This window comes from Zootermopsis nevadensis, unplaced genomic scaffold, assembly GCF_977971745.1.
Source record: "Zootermopsis nevadensis isolate Lab colony 2312 unplaced genomic scaffold, Znev_1.0 Znev_ptg000057l, whole genome shotgun sequence".
NCBI classification, from domain to species: Eukaryota; Metazoa; Arthropoda; class Insecta; order Blattodea; family Termopsidae; genus Zootermopsis; species Zootermopsis nevadensis.
The window spans coordinates 1155699-1168978 of NW_028259188.1; the positions used below are offsets into that span (position 1 = coordinate 1155699).

General features: G+C 40.1%; 1 protein-coding gene across 6 annotated transcripts; it reads left to right on the top strand.

The window, feature by feature from the left end:
- Positions 1–360: 360 nt before the first annotated feature.
- On the top strand, positions 361–11676 carry LOC110838006 (eukaryotic translation initiation factor 4 gamma 3-like). Of its 6 annotated transcripts, none has more exons than XM_087361346.1 (8): positions 1751–1890; positions 6355–6471; positions 6700–6850; positions 7675–7776; positions 8636–9741; positions 9899–9973; positions 10829–10983; positions 11330–11676. In XM_087361346.1, the coding sequence occupies exons 3-5, from the start codon at positions 6734–6736 to the stop codon at positions 8864–8866; spliced, it is 450 nt and encodes a 149-aa protein (XP_087217472.1). In that variant the 5' UTR covers positions 1751–1890; positions 6355–6471; positions 6700–6733; the 3' UTR covers positions 8867–9741; positions 9899–9973; positions 10829–10983; positions 11330–11676. The 6 variants fall into 6 exon arrangements, with proteins under 6 accessions (XP_087217474.1, XP_087217472.1, XP_087217473.1 ...); XM_087361347.1 differs by having other exon boundaries at positions 8636–9730; XM_087361344.1 differs by having other exon boundaries at positions 8636–8850.
- The last annotated feature ends 1604 nt before the right edge of the window (positions 11677–13280 follow it).

Here is a 13280-nt window from a genome sequence, read left to right on the forward strand (position 1 = left end):
TTATTATAGTTCTTACTAGTGTCACTACATGAATTGAAATACAAAGGAAAACAAGATTCATCAGTTCTTCCCAGGACTTCTTATAATGTAGTTTTGTACTATTACTAACGCATAATTTTATTTTGCAGCCCAGAAGAATAGTCAAACCTCATCAAACAAAAATGAAGCCAGAACATGGAGAACAGACCAAAACCAGAAGTCCAATGAAGGATTGTACAGACTTACTTGAAGCTTCGACTGTTCAACTGTAATAAGAAAAATGAAAATATCTGTGATTCCAGTGAAATCATTTCTTCGCTCAAAAGAAATTACAACTTTTACAGTCGGAGACAGAAATTCTTGAAGCTGGCGAGAAGATAAATGACTTTAGGAGAACATTTGAAGAGAAAGTCAAAGAAGCAGAATGGAAAATGCATGCGCACATAGACAAAGGAAGACACGCTGAGGCAAAGTAGCGACGTGTGAGACGCACAAACCAGGAGAACAGTTTTTGACCTTCCGGAACAAGACCGACACTCTTGCAGCAGAAGTGAGAAGTGTCAGACAACTTTGCGAAGCAGACATACATCAAGAGGCGAATAAGCAGGATGCGACAAGAAATCAGCTAATAACAATGAACACAGAATTACAGAATATGAAGGCCTCCTACGTAGCAGTCCAGAAGAAACTCTTCAACGTCGTGGTCATACTAACGCAAAAGCTAGAAGACAATAAGCAGGGAATGACTCAGTTCAAGACAGACGCTGCTCAGCAGATAGAAAGTCACGTAAAGGTTTTCAATGCAAGCTGGAGAATTGTAAGGAAGAGGGCCAATAAAAATATTGATTCAAAACAACAGATCATAGACTACCAACATAAAGCTGTAAAAATTGTCTGCCAGAATAACTGAAGCAACAGAAACTTTGTCAGCTGCACGACAAAAGAATACTGATCATGAACATGAAATAGTCTCTCTTAATCAGAAGCTACCTGCCACGGTGGTCTAGCGGTTAGAACGCTGGCCTTGTAATCCTGGGGTCTCGGGTTCGATTCCCGGCGGTGCCCGAATTTATAACTTGTGTTGGGCAAGGCCGTGGTCTAGGCAACACGGAGTTTTCCTCCGTGGCATCCCAACAATTACTCCATTCACACACAGAAGAAGGCAATGGCAAACTACTTCTGGATCATCTGCCAAGAACGTATATGAACAGGTCCCAGTCCGAGAAAAGGATGGAAGGATCCTGTTCATATGGACCTGTCGTCAGACAGAACACTAAATAATAATAAGATGAGGTGGTCTAGCGGTTAGAACGCTGGCCTTGTAATCCTGGGGTCTCGGGTTCGAATTTATAACTTGTGTTGGGCAAGGCCGTGGTCTAGGCAACACGGAGTTTTCCTCCGTGGCATCCCAACAATTACTCCATTCACACACAGAAGAAGGCAATGGCAAACCACTTCTGGATCATCTGCCAAGAACGTATATGAACAGGTCCCAGTCCGAGAAAAGGATGGAAGGATCCTGTTCATATGGACCTGTCGTCAGACAGAACACTAAATAAAATATAAATATAAAAATCAGAAGCTAGATCATCAGATCATCAGCAGCGTGAAATAAAATCTAAACAGCAAATAGCAAGTCTGCGGGATCAGGTCCTGGCACTAACTGCAGAGTTGGATCGTGAAAAGAATTCCTCACACAAGGCATACGATCACACTGCGGAACTTGCTGCTGAAATGGCAAATAAAGATAATGTAATCTGTGAACTCGTGACATCAGGTTCGCTGAATCCAGAGAAGAAGATAAGTTGTGGCCGGAGTATTCTATTGGCGCTTCGGAATCATCCTCGATCAAGGAAGAGACCAGAGAATGAACCAGAACTTCGTGTGGATCTGAAGGATAACACAAATCAGGTAAGTTTAAAGTGGCTGCTGCATTGTGGGTTATGGCTCTAGAAATAAATTTTAAGTTACACTGAGCATGCGACGAGGATTCCTTGCGATCATAAATACTAAATAATAATTGTAAATTGGCAGAAATTGGTATAATAAAGTAGTAAGTGCTCTGAAATTGTGTAATTGAATGTGCTTCAGAATTTATCATTTGTTGTGTTCAGATCTGCAATTACCCTGTGCTCAGGCGATTGGCGACGTTTGTATGGCGAGAAAAGATGGTTTCATCTGTGTTTAGAAAACATTGCACTTGATAGTTCTTGAGATAGGACATGAGGCATAAGTATTTAAAGTTGAAAGAAATTTGTTATGGATGTAATAGCAGACTAAGCTCCTTCTCGAAGGTATCACCACCTTGTCGAAGGCAATCTGCCGGGTGAGGAGGCTTGCGTGCTCAAATGACCCTTAGGGCTATGCCGGCCTGAGCTTCGGCTCATGGTAGGGTCACCCAAGCCGGACAGGTCTAAGGAGATGCGCTAGACTAAGAGTGATACCCTGGTCCTCCAGGTTGGGGGTTGGGTGTAGGGCTAACAACCTTTCACCTTTAAAAAAAATATGTGTTACGAAAAAATCAACCAAGCCTCGGATCAGGACGGACTCTTTGGCACGACCACGGCAATTGAAAAAGGACATGAGATTTGGTACTTGGAACATTAGGAGCCTCTATAGGGCTGGGGCACTGAAATCAGTGTGTAGGGAATTAGGGAATTATAAGTTAGACTTAGTGGCAGTGCAGGAAGTGCGATGGGAGGGGGAGGGCATGATCCCAGTGGACAATTTTACATTTTTCTATGGAAAGGGGAATGACAATCATCAGCTAGGGACGGGTTTTTTTGTTCATAGCAGAATTAGGGCAGCAGTTAAGAGAGTAGAATTTGTTAGTGACAGGTTGTCTTACGTAATTTTGGAAGGACGTTGGTGCGACATCATTGTCCTTAATGTTCATGCCCCAACTGAAGACAAAAGCGATGATATCAAGGATAGCTTTTATGAAGAATTGGAATCAGTATTTGATACATTTGGCAAGTATCACATGAAAATTCTGCTAGGAGATTTCAATGCAAAAATTGGGAGGGAGGATATCTTCAAACCCACAATAGGCAGCGAGAGTCTCCATGCACTTAGTAATGATAACGGTCTTAGAGCAGTAACCTTCGCTACGTCAAAAGATTTAATTGTAAAAAGTACAAAATTTCCACACCGTGATGTTCATAAATACACTTGGACTTCTCCAGATGGCAGAACACACAATCAAATAGATCATGTTTTAGTAGATAAGAGAAGGCAGACAAATGTAATTGATGTGAGATCATTCAGAGGAGCAGATTGCGACACTGATCATTATCTGGTGGTAGCAAAAGTGAGGGAGCGGCTTTCAGTAAGTAGACGAACTAAACAAAATTTTGACACAGAAAGATTTGATTTGAAAAAATTAAGTGAGGGAGAGGCAAAGGAACAATATCAAGTTGAAATTTCGAATAGGTTTCAAATTTTAGAGGCAAATGAGGATAATGAAAGTGTGGACATCAACAGGGAGTGGGAAAATGTCAGAAACTGCATCAAAATTTCAGCAAAAGAGAAACTAGGATACTACAGGAGAAAGCAAAATAAACCGTGGTTTGATGAAGAATGTTCAAAATTAATAGATCGAAGGAAGCAAACAAAATTTCAATGGTTGCAGAACCCAAACAAAACAAATGCGGATAATCTATGTAACGTGAGACGTGAGGCTAGTAGAACCTTTAGGACTAAGAAAAGGGAATACCTGAAGGGCAAAATTGCTGAACTTGAGACAAATAATAAGGAAAAAAACATCAGAGACCTGTACAGAGGCATTAATAACTTTAAGAAAGGATATCAACCCCAGACCAATTTGGTAAAGGATGATAGTGGCAAGTTGCTTGCAGATCCAATAAAAATTGTGAATAGGTGGAAAAATTTCTTTAGCGAGCTCTTAAATGTTCATGATACTGGTGATATTAGACAGATTAAAATGCATACAGCTGAACTGTTGGTGCCAGAACCTAGCTTAGATGAAGTGGAACTAGCCATTGGGAAGTTGAAAAGTTATAAATCTCCAGGAATTGACCAGATTCCGGCCGAATTAATTAAAGCAGGTGGCAAAGGGTTGCATATGAGGATCCATAAGCTTATTCAGTTAATTTGGGATAAGGAAGAGATGCCACAACAGTGGAAGGAATCCATAATTATTCCTATTCATAAGAAGGGGGACAAGACTGAGTGTGGTAATTACCGAGGAATATCGCTGCTATCAACCTCATACAAAATTCTATCCAACATTCTTTTGGCAAGGTTAACCCCATATGCGAATGAAATTATTGGGGATCATCAGTGTGGGTTCAGACGAAACAGATCAACGATTGATCAGATCTTTTGCATTCGTCAGATACTAGAGAAAAAATGGGAGTTCGGTGGGACCGTACATCAGTTATTTATAGATTTCAAAAAAGCCTATGACTCTGTGAAGAGAGAAGTGCTATATAATATTCTTATTGAATTTGGTATACCAAAGAAGCTAGTGGGTCTAATAAAAATGTGCTTAAATGAAACCTGTAGCAAAATTCGAGTAGGTAAATATGTATCTGAGACATTCCTCATCAAGAACGGTCTAAAACAAGGAGATGCTTTGTCTCCCTTGCTCTTTAACTTTGCGCTAGAATACGCCATCAGGAAGGTCCAAGGTAGGCAGGAGGGTTTGCAATTGAATGGGACACATCAGCTATTGGCATATGCTGATGATGTTAATTTATTGGGGGACGATATAAATACAATAAAGAGGAACGCAGAAGTTTTACTAGAGGCTGGTAGACAAGTGGGGCTGGAAGTAAATTCAGAAAAAACTAAGTACATGTTAGTATCTCGTCATCAGAAGACAGGCGGGCAAAATTATCTTAGGGTGGCTAATAAATCCTTTGAAAGGGTTACAAAGTTCAAATATTTGGGAACAACAATAACAAATCAAAATGATACTTGTGAGGAAGTTAGGAGGAGACTAAATTCCGGAAATGCTTGCTACTTCTCAGTCCAAAATATTTTGTCTTCCCGTCTGATTTCTAAGAACCTGAAAATTAAAGTATACAAAACAATAATCTTGCCTGTTGTTTTGTATGGGTGCGAAACATGGTCTCTCACTCAGAGGGAGGAACACAGATTGCAGGTGTTTGAGAATCGGGTGTTGAGGAGGATATTTGGGCCTAAGAGGGAAGACGATGGGGCGTGGAGAAAACTGCACAATGACGAGCTTAAAAATCTGTACTGCTCCCCCAGTATTGTGAGGGTGATTAAGTCGAGAAGAGTGAGATGGGCGGGACATGTAGCGCGCATGGATGGGACAAGAGGTGTGCACCGGGTACTGGTTGGGAAACCTGAAGGGAAGAGACCGCTGGGGAGACCTAGACGTAGATGGGAGGATAATCTCAGGCGGGATCTATGGGAGATAGGAGTTGAAGGAAACTGGATTTTGTTGGCCCAGGACAGGGTCCGGTGGAGGGCTTTGGTTAATTCGGTGATGAACCTTCGGGTTCGGTAAGCCATCTAGTTAGTTAGTTAGTTAGCAGACTAAGCTACATGTAAAAGGGAATTGTGTATATTATGGGTCGTCTACAGCGTCTCCCTTATGATAAACATAAAATTCTTGACAAAAATAATTATCATGTTATTTACGGCAAGGGCAAGTTATACATCAGTGACCATTCTTGGCTATCCACTGAATGTAGGCAAGTGAGATCAATATGCTTTTTGAGAGTAGGATAACAAGGTGGAGACTTTAAGATGTTTCCTACATTAACATCAGCAGTAGTGTCTCACTTTTCTGCGGGAAGTGATGGACGCGATAAACTAAAAACAAGACGAGAACCAGATTTCAGTCTTGCTGTGTAGGGCTTTATGCATACAATATTTTTCATTTGCTGGGCTGAAGAAAGCATCTTGAAATGCATGAAATGGTATGTGACTAAACCCAAAAATGGATAGTTTTAACAAAATATATGCAAATTTAGGTGTGAAAAATGTAATCAAACTTGAATTGTTTATGTAAGACTTGAGGTTCTCACAGCGGTGAGTATGAAAATATCCGTCTTCTGGGTTGTTGCGCTGTGTAGTCTGGTCGATGTTAACCAACGTTTCAGAGGTCATACTGCCTCCGTCATCAGGGCGATGAGTATGAAGATTTCTGTCTTCTGGGTTATTGCGCTGTGTAGTCTGGTCGATGTTTACCAACGTTTCGGAGGTCATACTGCCTCCGTCATCAGGGCGATGAATATCCGTAAACATGCGATGAATATCGCCCTGATGATGGAGGCAGTATGACCTCTGAAACGTTGGTTAACACCGACCAGACTACACAGCGCAATAACCCAGAAGACGGATATCTTCTTGAATTGTTTACCTTATAGTGTATTTCAGAATATGTAGGTAGGGCATGGTAGATCGGACATCCTCCACCATGAACAGAACTGTCAACTGACATCATCTCATGACTTACATTTTCCTGACTTCACGAGAAGACACATCTCTCGAGAGGTAAGTGTGCAAATATTTTGTGTAGTTACGTTGTGATATGTACACATGTTTACATTATAAGCTAAGCAGATCTACAGCAATTAATAGAAGTAGGAGTTATTATGCACAATATTCTGCAAAAGTTTCGTTCATGGTGTGAATATTTTATCTGCCAGATAATTTTCAGAACAAGACAACATATAAGAATGAACTCTTTGAGCTGATGTGTTGCTTCACTTTCGTTCACAGGAGCCTGCAGCAGAGATGAACAGCCAACTAAGAAATGCTAAGCGCAAAGTTTACACTGAAGGAAGAAGCGCAGTTGCGGAAGACAGAGGAAATGAGGAGAACTGGGAAAATGAATCATCCCACTGACATTGAAGAGGAGGCAAAGACTCGGGTACGCATCTGGCATTCCTTCACCCCAGGATCACGGAAGCAGTGAATAATGCTGCGTCTACCAAAATGCGAGACGGCCGAACACAGCCCTGCATTAAGATACATTTCTACACAGTAAACATAATTTACAGAAGTATTTGTGTGGCCACCAGCATGTTAATTTAGCAATGTCTGCAGAGAATCAGGATGTTTGCACCGTGGTGCAGTGAGCAGACCCGAGGAATAAAGGACATAATGCGATACTTCGTCTGTTAATTGAATTCTTTCACACAAACTGTAACATGTATTGTCGATTAACAATTAGATTTTGATATGAATTGTTTTTTTCTGTCACTTTAGAAACATCCCTCTGTCATTCTTACGTCTTTTCTTCTTCTCAGCTTTTCAGTTGGTTGTAGTTTTTGCATTTGTTTACCTTGCACTATCAAACTCTTGCTTGTTATGCCCTGCAAACAAATGATTTCAACATGTGATTGAACATCGTTTCCCCCACTAATGACCAATCATGGGATTGGAAAAATCTGAGGTATTTTAGCATTCTTTTATTCATGTGGCATGTGCTGTCAAATTAGGCACTGTGCTTTATGCATCAACTTCTGATTTAGCATTTAGTGTAATGTCAGTGTTAGGCTTGATTTTATAGACGTTATGAGAGCCTTCCACCCACTTAAAATGCAAACCACTGGACAAACATTGTATATCACAACTATACCAACCAGCCTTATAACTGCAGAGTTGTCACTTGTAACTGTGATCTGTGTATATCCTCACGACCTGCGTTGGAAATGCAGCCAGGTTCTTATGGCAGCGAACTTCATGTTGTAGGAGCTGTACAAGAAGGTGCACAGTGTGCTCAACAAGCTCACACATCAAAAATTTGATAGAAGTGATCGCTTGAAGGGCGTCATCAACCTCGTATTTGAAAGGGTGAGGCAGCATGTGTAGCAGATGATGCATTGAAACAGAAATGTCATAAGGATAAAAAATTGTCTTCCTTTTTGAAACACTGCATCTGAATTACCTACTTACTGAAAGTTAATGTGTGTAAATGTGGTTCTGCATCCTTCCTCAGTGTAATTTCAGGGGCTGCAGGAGCAAGTGAAAATTATTAAAATTTGTGTAATCTTAAATAGCAGTGACCTGATTGTTCTTTCATTAAATACAACTCCAAGCATAGAAATTTATCTTCAGTCATATATAAATAATATCTGCCACAACTAATGTCTAATGTGCAAAAAGCGAATGGTCATGAAAAGTGTTTCCAAGCCAATTGTCTTCCATCTCATCGACACTTTGAAATTCTGACATTTAAGGGATGAAAATTTAGTTTTGTAAGATTTGAGGTTTTCACAGCGGTGAGTATGAAGATTTCTGTCTTCTGGGTTGTTGCGCTGTGTCGACTGGTTGATGTTAACCAACGTTTCAGAGGTCATACTGCCTCTGTCATCATCGCCCTGATGACGGAGGCAGTATGACCTCTGAAACGTTGGTAAACATCGACCAGACTACACAGCGCAACAACCCAGAAGACAGAAATCTTCATACTCATCGCCCTGATGACGGAGGCAGTATGACCTCTGAAACGTTGGTTAACATCAACCAGACTACACAGCGCAACAACCCAGAAGACAGAAATCTTCAAATTTAGTTTTGCTGATGCTTTCTTTAGGCTGACAGGAGTTCATAATTTCAGGTGATGCAACATCTTTAGGTATAAATTCAATGCAGTTACTACTATATATATCATACATAACAAACTGACCGTGTTGTGTATTTTTGTGTGTAGGCTGTTGATGAACTAAGCTTCTCTGAGACTTACACACAATTGTGCAAGGTTCTGGCCAGTATGCAAATTCCAGCAGAGTGTGGGAACAAGAATAAACCAGAGGTCACCTTCGGGAAATTGCTGCTGAACCGATGCCAGGATGAATTCAAAAAGATTTCTGAAGCAGAAATAAATCGAGAAGCCAGACTGAAAGAGATCAGGAAACAGCAGACCCAGTCAGTTCTCCTCTAAATGTCTTTGACTGTGGTCAAATATATTACTACTTTTTTTGCCCACTGATTGGGGAATAACTCAATCATCAAGCAACATAGCAAAATAACAGTCAAATAATCACTTACTCTGTATCTTGACTTTGTATGTTGTCATAATATAAAATAGAGAGGTCATATTTTTACACTTTTCACACTAACATATTCGAAGCGCAGACTGCCACAGTTGTTAAGCTCACTTAATGTTTTTTGTCAATCAACTAAAAAGTAAAGTAAAGTTTGTCCCACTATACGCCATGTAGGCGTTTGGGGTGAGAGGAGGTATAGCTCCTCCCTTTCTTGACCTCGGCACTAGATGGGGGTGAGTGGTCAGCATCACGCCCCGGCCGGCTTTACCCCCGGGAAAGGACCCCGGTACCCATTGTAGAGGAGGCTGGGTGGGCCCCAGAGCCGGTCTGGACACAGAGGCTAGAGGGAAAATCCTCTGCTCCATCGGGGATCGAACCCCGGTCGTCCAGCCCGTAGCTAGTCACTATACTGACTGACTGCATACAAATTTAATAAGAATTATTGTCATATAATCGACAACGCATAATGAAGTAACATTTTATCAATATGTGGAAAAACTTTTACCTTTCCATATGTTTAACCACCTGTAACGAGTGAGTGATTTAATGACTTTTTCCAAACACTGTGAACGCTTGTAATAATGGACTCCTGCTGCGCGTACACTCGATATTTTTCCTACTTCCCCTCCCTTGAAAAAGATTTCTCATTAGCTCAAGATACGTTATTTTGTATCACAGTTACATTTAGAGGCGTAAAGGCAGAGGATTTCCTGGCCAGCCGAGTATCATCAGCCACTCGGACACCGATCCATGGAGTAGTAAGATTCAGGCAACTATTAAAATGAAAACTTACATATGTGGAAATTATTTCATAAAAGAAGGGCTCTTACAGATACCTTCATGATTAGTGCTTCCTATTTAGTGGTTTTCTGAATCAGCATTGAAGTCAAACTAAAATGTATTTTACTCCTGTATATTTTTTCCAGGCCGAAAAAGGAACTACAATGAAGTTTTGAAGAGGAACTGCAAAGGAAACAAATTAAATCTGTAGGAAATATTAGGTAAGAGATATCTTTGTCAGTGACTTGAAGCTCTAAGCTTGATTCCTAAATTACATCTGAATGTAGTGAATTAAGAGGAGACACTCAGAGGAAATCTGAAATGTTAATACCCTTTTATCCTCCAGTATGTGAGTCGTGTCTTTTACGCTAAATGTGGTGTCAAAATTAAGATGGTTTGCCAAGACCTGAAAGAGCAAACCTTAATTTGATATCTGATCATTCTAAATTTGGTATAATTTTAAATAATTGTCAATCCCAACGTGACAAGATAGCAGTTTATTTATTCTTTAACCTTTAATAACCAAGAGGGACCTGTGCCCCATTAACAAGGAATGTTGTAGGCTGGATGGTACAAGTATATTCTTCCATGTCGCGACATTCTTAAGGCTATTAAACATTCAAAGAAACTCCTCCTTGTGGCTCTAAAATGCTACTATGGCGACAATGATTGTCAAAGATCCATTTGTAATTGAATATTCCACTTTAAGAGGTAGGTTTTCTTACCAAGATGTGCCTGAAATTTTAAAGAATTTCTAACATTTAAAATAATTCTTTCCAAGAACAACACAAACAGAAAACCAAAACTAAATTACATGCATTTCGTAGGAACTAAACGTGTGAAAACTTATGAAAATTAATCGAACCGAAATATATGTAAAAACTATAATATTTCATCTCAATAATATATACCACACAGAGAAGGCTGATTAAATCCATTTATTTAAATAAAAGTTATAATTTAAGATACAGATATTTCTGTAACTTGAAGATGCAAAGTACCTCATTTCTATTCTGTTATTTAAGTTCGTAACGTCTCAACTCTACCCAAGACAAATATATTTTGTCATGTTCCAGGTTTATTGGCGAGGTCTTCAAATTAGGGATGCTGGCAACAAACATAATGTAGCGATGTGTAAAGCATCTTTTTTCGGAAGGAAATGAGCAGTCCTTGGAGTGTCTGTGTGAAACTTCTGACGACAGTTGGAAAGGATTTGGAGAGCAAGGACCAAGTACGTTCCTGTTAATTTTCAGATAATTTTAGTTTTAATTTGTAATTTTCCTGCTGTATAATCTATTGTCCTCCTTCTAACTTTGTGCATAATCAATAATTATTTTTACCCCCTCCATTTCCTTCCATCCTGCTTGCCCGTCTGCTGGCTGCTTGAAGACGCTGAGTTTGAGCATGGGGTAAAATGCAAAAGGCAATTGGTATCTACCTTTGTTCTGTCACCAGACAACTGTGTGTGATTTACTGCATCTATTGTGCAGAATTCTGTAGTTTTATGTGTAGGCTGATAAGAGTAAGAAGTTCATTTTGCCTGTGAAATGTGACTTGAATTTTCTGTGCTTATGCAGAATCTGTCTGACTGGTTCAGGAAGATGAAGGATCTCTCTCAGAAAAGGGATATCATCTCGAACAAAACGAGATTCATGATTCAAGATGTAACAGACCTCTAGAAAGGCAAGTGGATACCAAGGAGGAGTGACTCGGCCCCCAAGACTATGGACCAGATCGAGAATGAAGCAGAGAAGTGAGATTAGACGATCAACTGGGACTGAATTCTGTACCCCAATTACCTCCTCTGAAAGATGATAGTGGCATATAAAAGACAGAGAGTGTAACAAAACAGCCCCATGGGGCTGAAAGATGTATACAAAATTAAATTGTAAACGTTTGTATTCAATAAACGTGGTTGCCTTGTTTTGTTATTTCAGTATGCTACTACGAAATATGAACAGTATTAAGAAACAACAGTCAGAGCACAGTATTTGTGCAAGAAGACTTTGCACTCAAGCTGTTATTTTTTCAAGGTCATCTGTAGAAAAATTATTAGGAAGCTGGTCATTTTCAAAGCTGAAATCCTCTGAAGCACATATGGAAATAAGAAATTAGATTAAACTTGCAGGAGCACTCTTTTTTGGTGGTTTGGAGTACCTGCCAAATATTTCAATAAAATAGACTTGGATTAAAAAATTAGATAGCAATATTAGAAATCCAAAGTATCTGTCAAAATATGAGGCCCTGTGTAACATTTTGACTATAAGCTGAGTTTCTATGATGCGAAAAGGTTAAACCACAAGTATGGTACCACAAATATTGAAACGTCAAGTTTATGCAAGTCGGAGTTACCAAGTGCACCGACCAACAGAAAAGCAATATACAACGCAGATAAAGTATTAAATGAAAGACCTACTGGTTCAAATACAGCATGGAATGTGAAAACGATTATACTGACGTTGCAACTGGAAGTTATAGCCATTTCTGAGGCAGGTGGTTACATGAAATCCCTGGCAAGAACTCCAACTTGGAAACACAAAAAGCTGCCATTACGGAAACATTTGCCATGATGTAAGCTTTAGGGGTGTACAGAATTCGTGTTTTGCTCTGTGGGCTACAGGTGCCCCAAAATTTAAACTTCCACATTATTCCAAAGGTGCGACCACATTACTAGTGCGCATTTTAACCGTTACATGTTTTGTTACACTCATGGAGAATTATTAAGACATTTGTAAAACAAGTCGTTCAATGTCCATATGCATAAATGGAATACCTCACAGCAGCCATGATGAACTCATGCTGATTGTAAACTTTTGCTAGACAACCATATCACAATCCTTTCATTGACGTTTATTTAAATCAAAGGAGACAAAAGTAATTCTGGCCAAGGTAGTGGAAAATATAATGTTTTTGGAATGACATCTGCCCAATTACCAATCACACACGCTGCATCATAAATCCTGACCAGCCCTGCGAGCCTCGAACACTGCACCCAACATCTGCTTCTCGACTTCGCTTCTTGCAATTTCCAGACTCTTCCATTGTCACAGCTGCGACAATTGACCTTGTGCATGTCTGCGATCTCAGCTCCCGTTTCAACTAGCCACTTATTCTACCTTTAACAATGAAGAAGCTGGATTTCGATGATTGTATGAATTTTTAAACTTAATTTATGGAAGTTAATGGTTTGTGGAGGCTACATGGAATGAATAATCAGACGTTCTCAGCGTTGCTACTTGTCCCTGCACAGGGTCACTTGAGCCCAGCCCATACTATCATATCACACTCCCTTATTCACATCCTAACACCTGCTTTGGGCCACTCAGGCTTTGAGACTACAACTCTGTGTGCATTTCATTTGCCCCATGCATGCTACAGAACGGTGCCAAGGCCAAGTTTGTTTGCTTTGAAGAGGAGATTACAGAACGAGAGGCCACAACAGAGACAAACTGTCTTTGGTTCGAGTCCTGACAGGGCTGGTCTCTCTAGCTTAGAACATATGCAGGACGCAAAAGATGACGCCAAGTC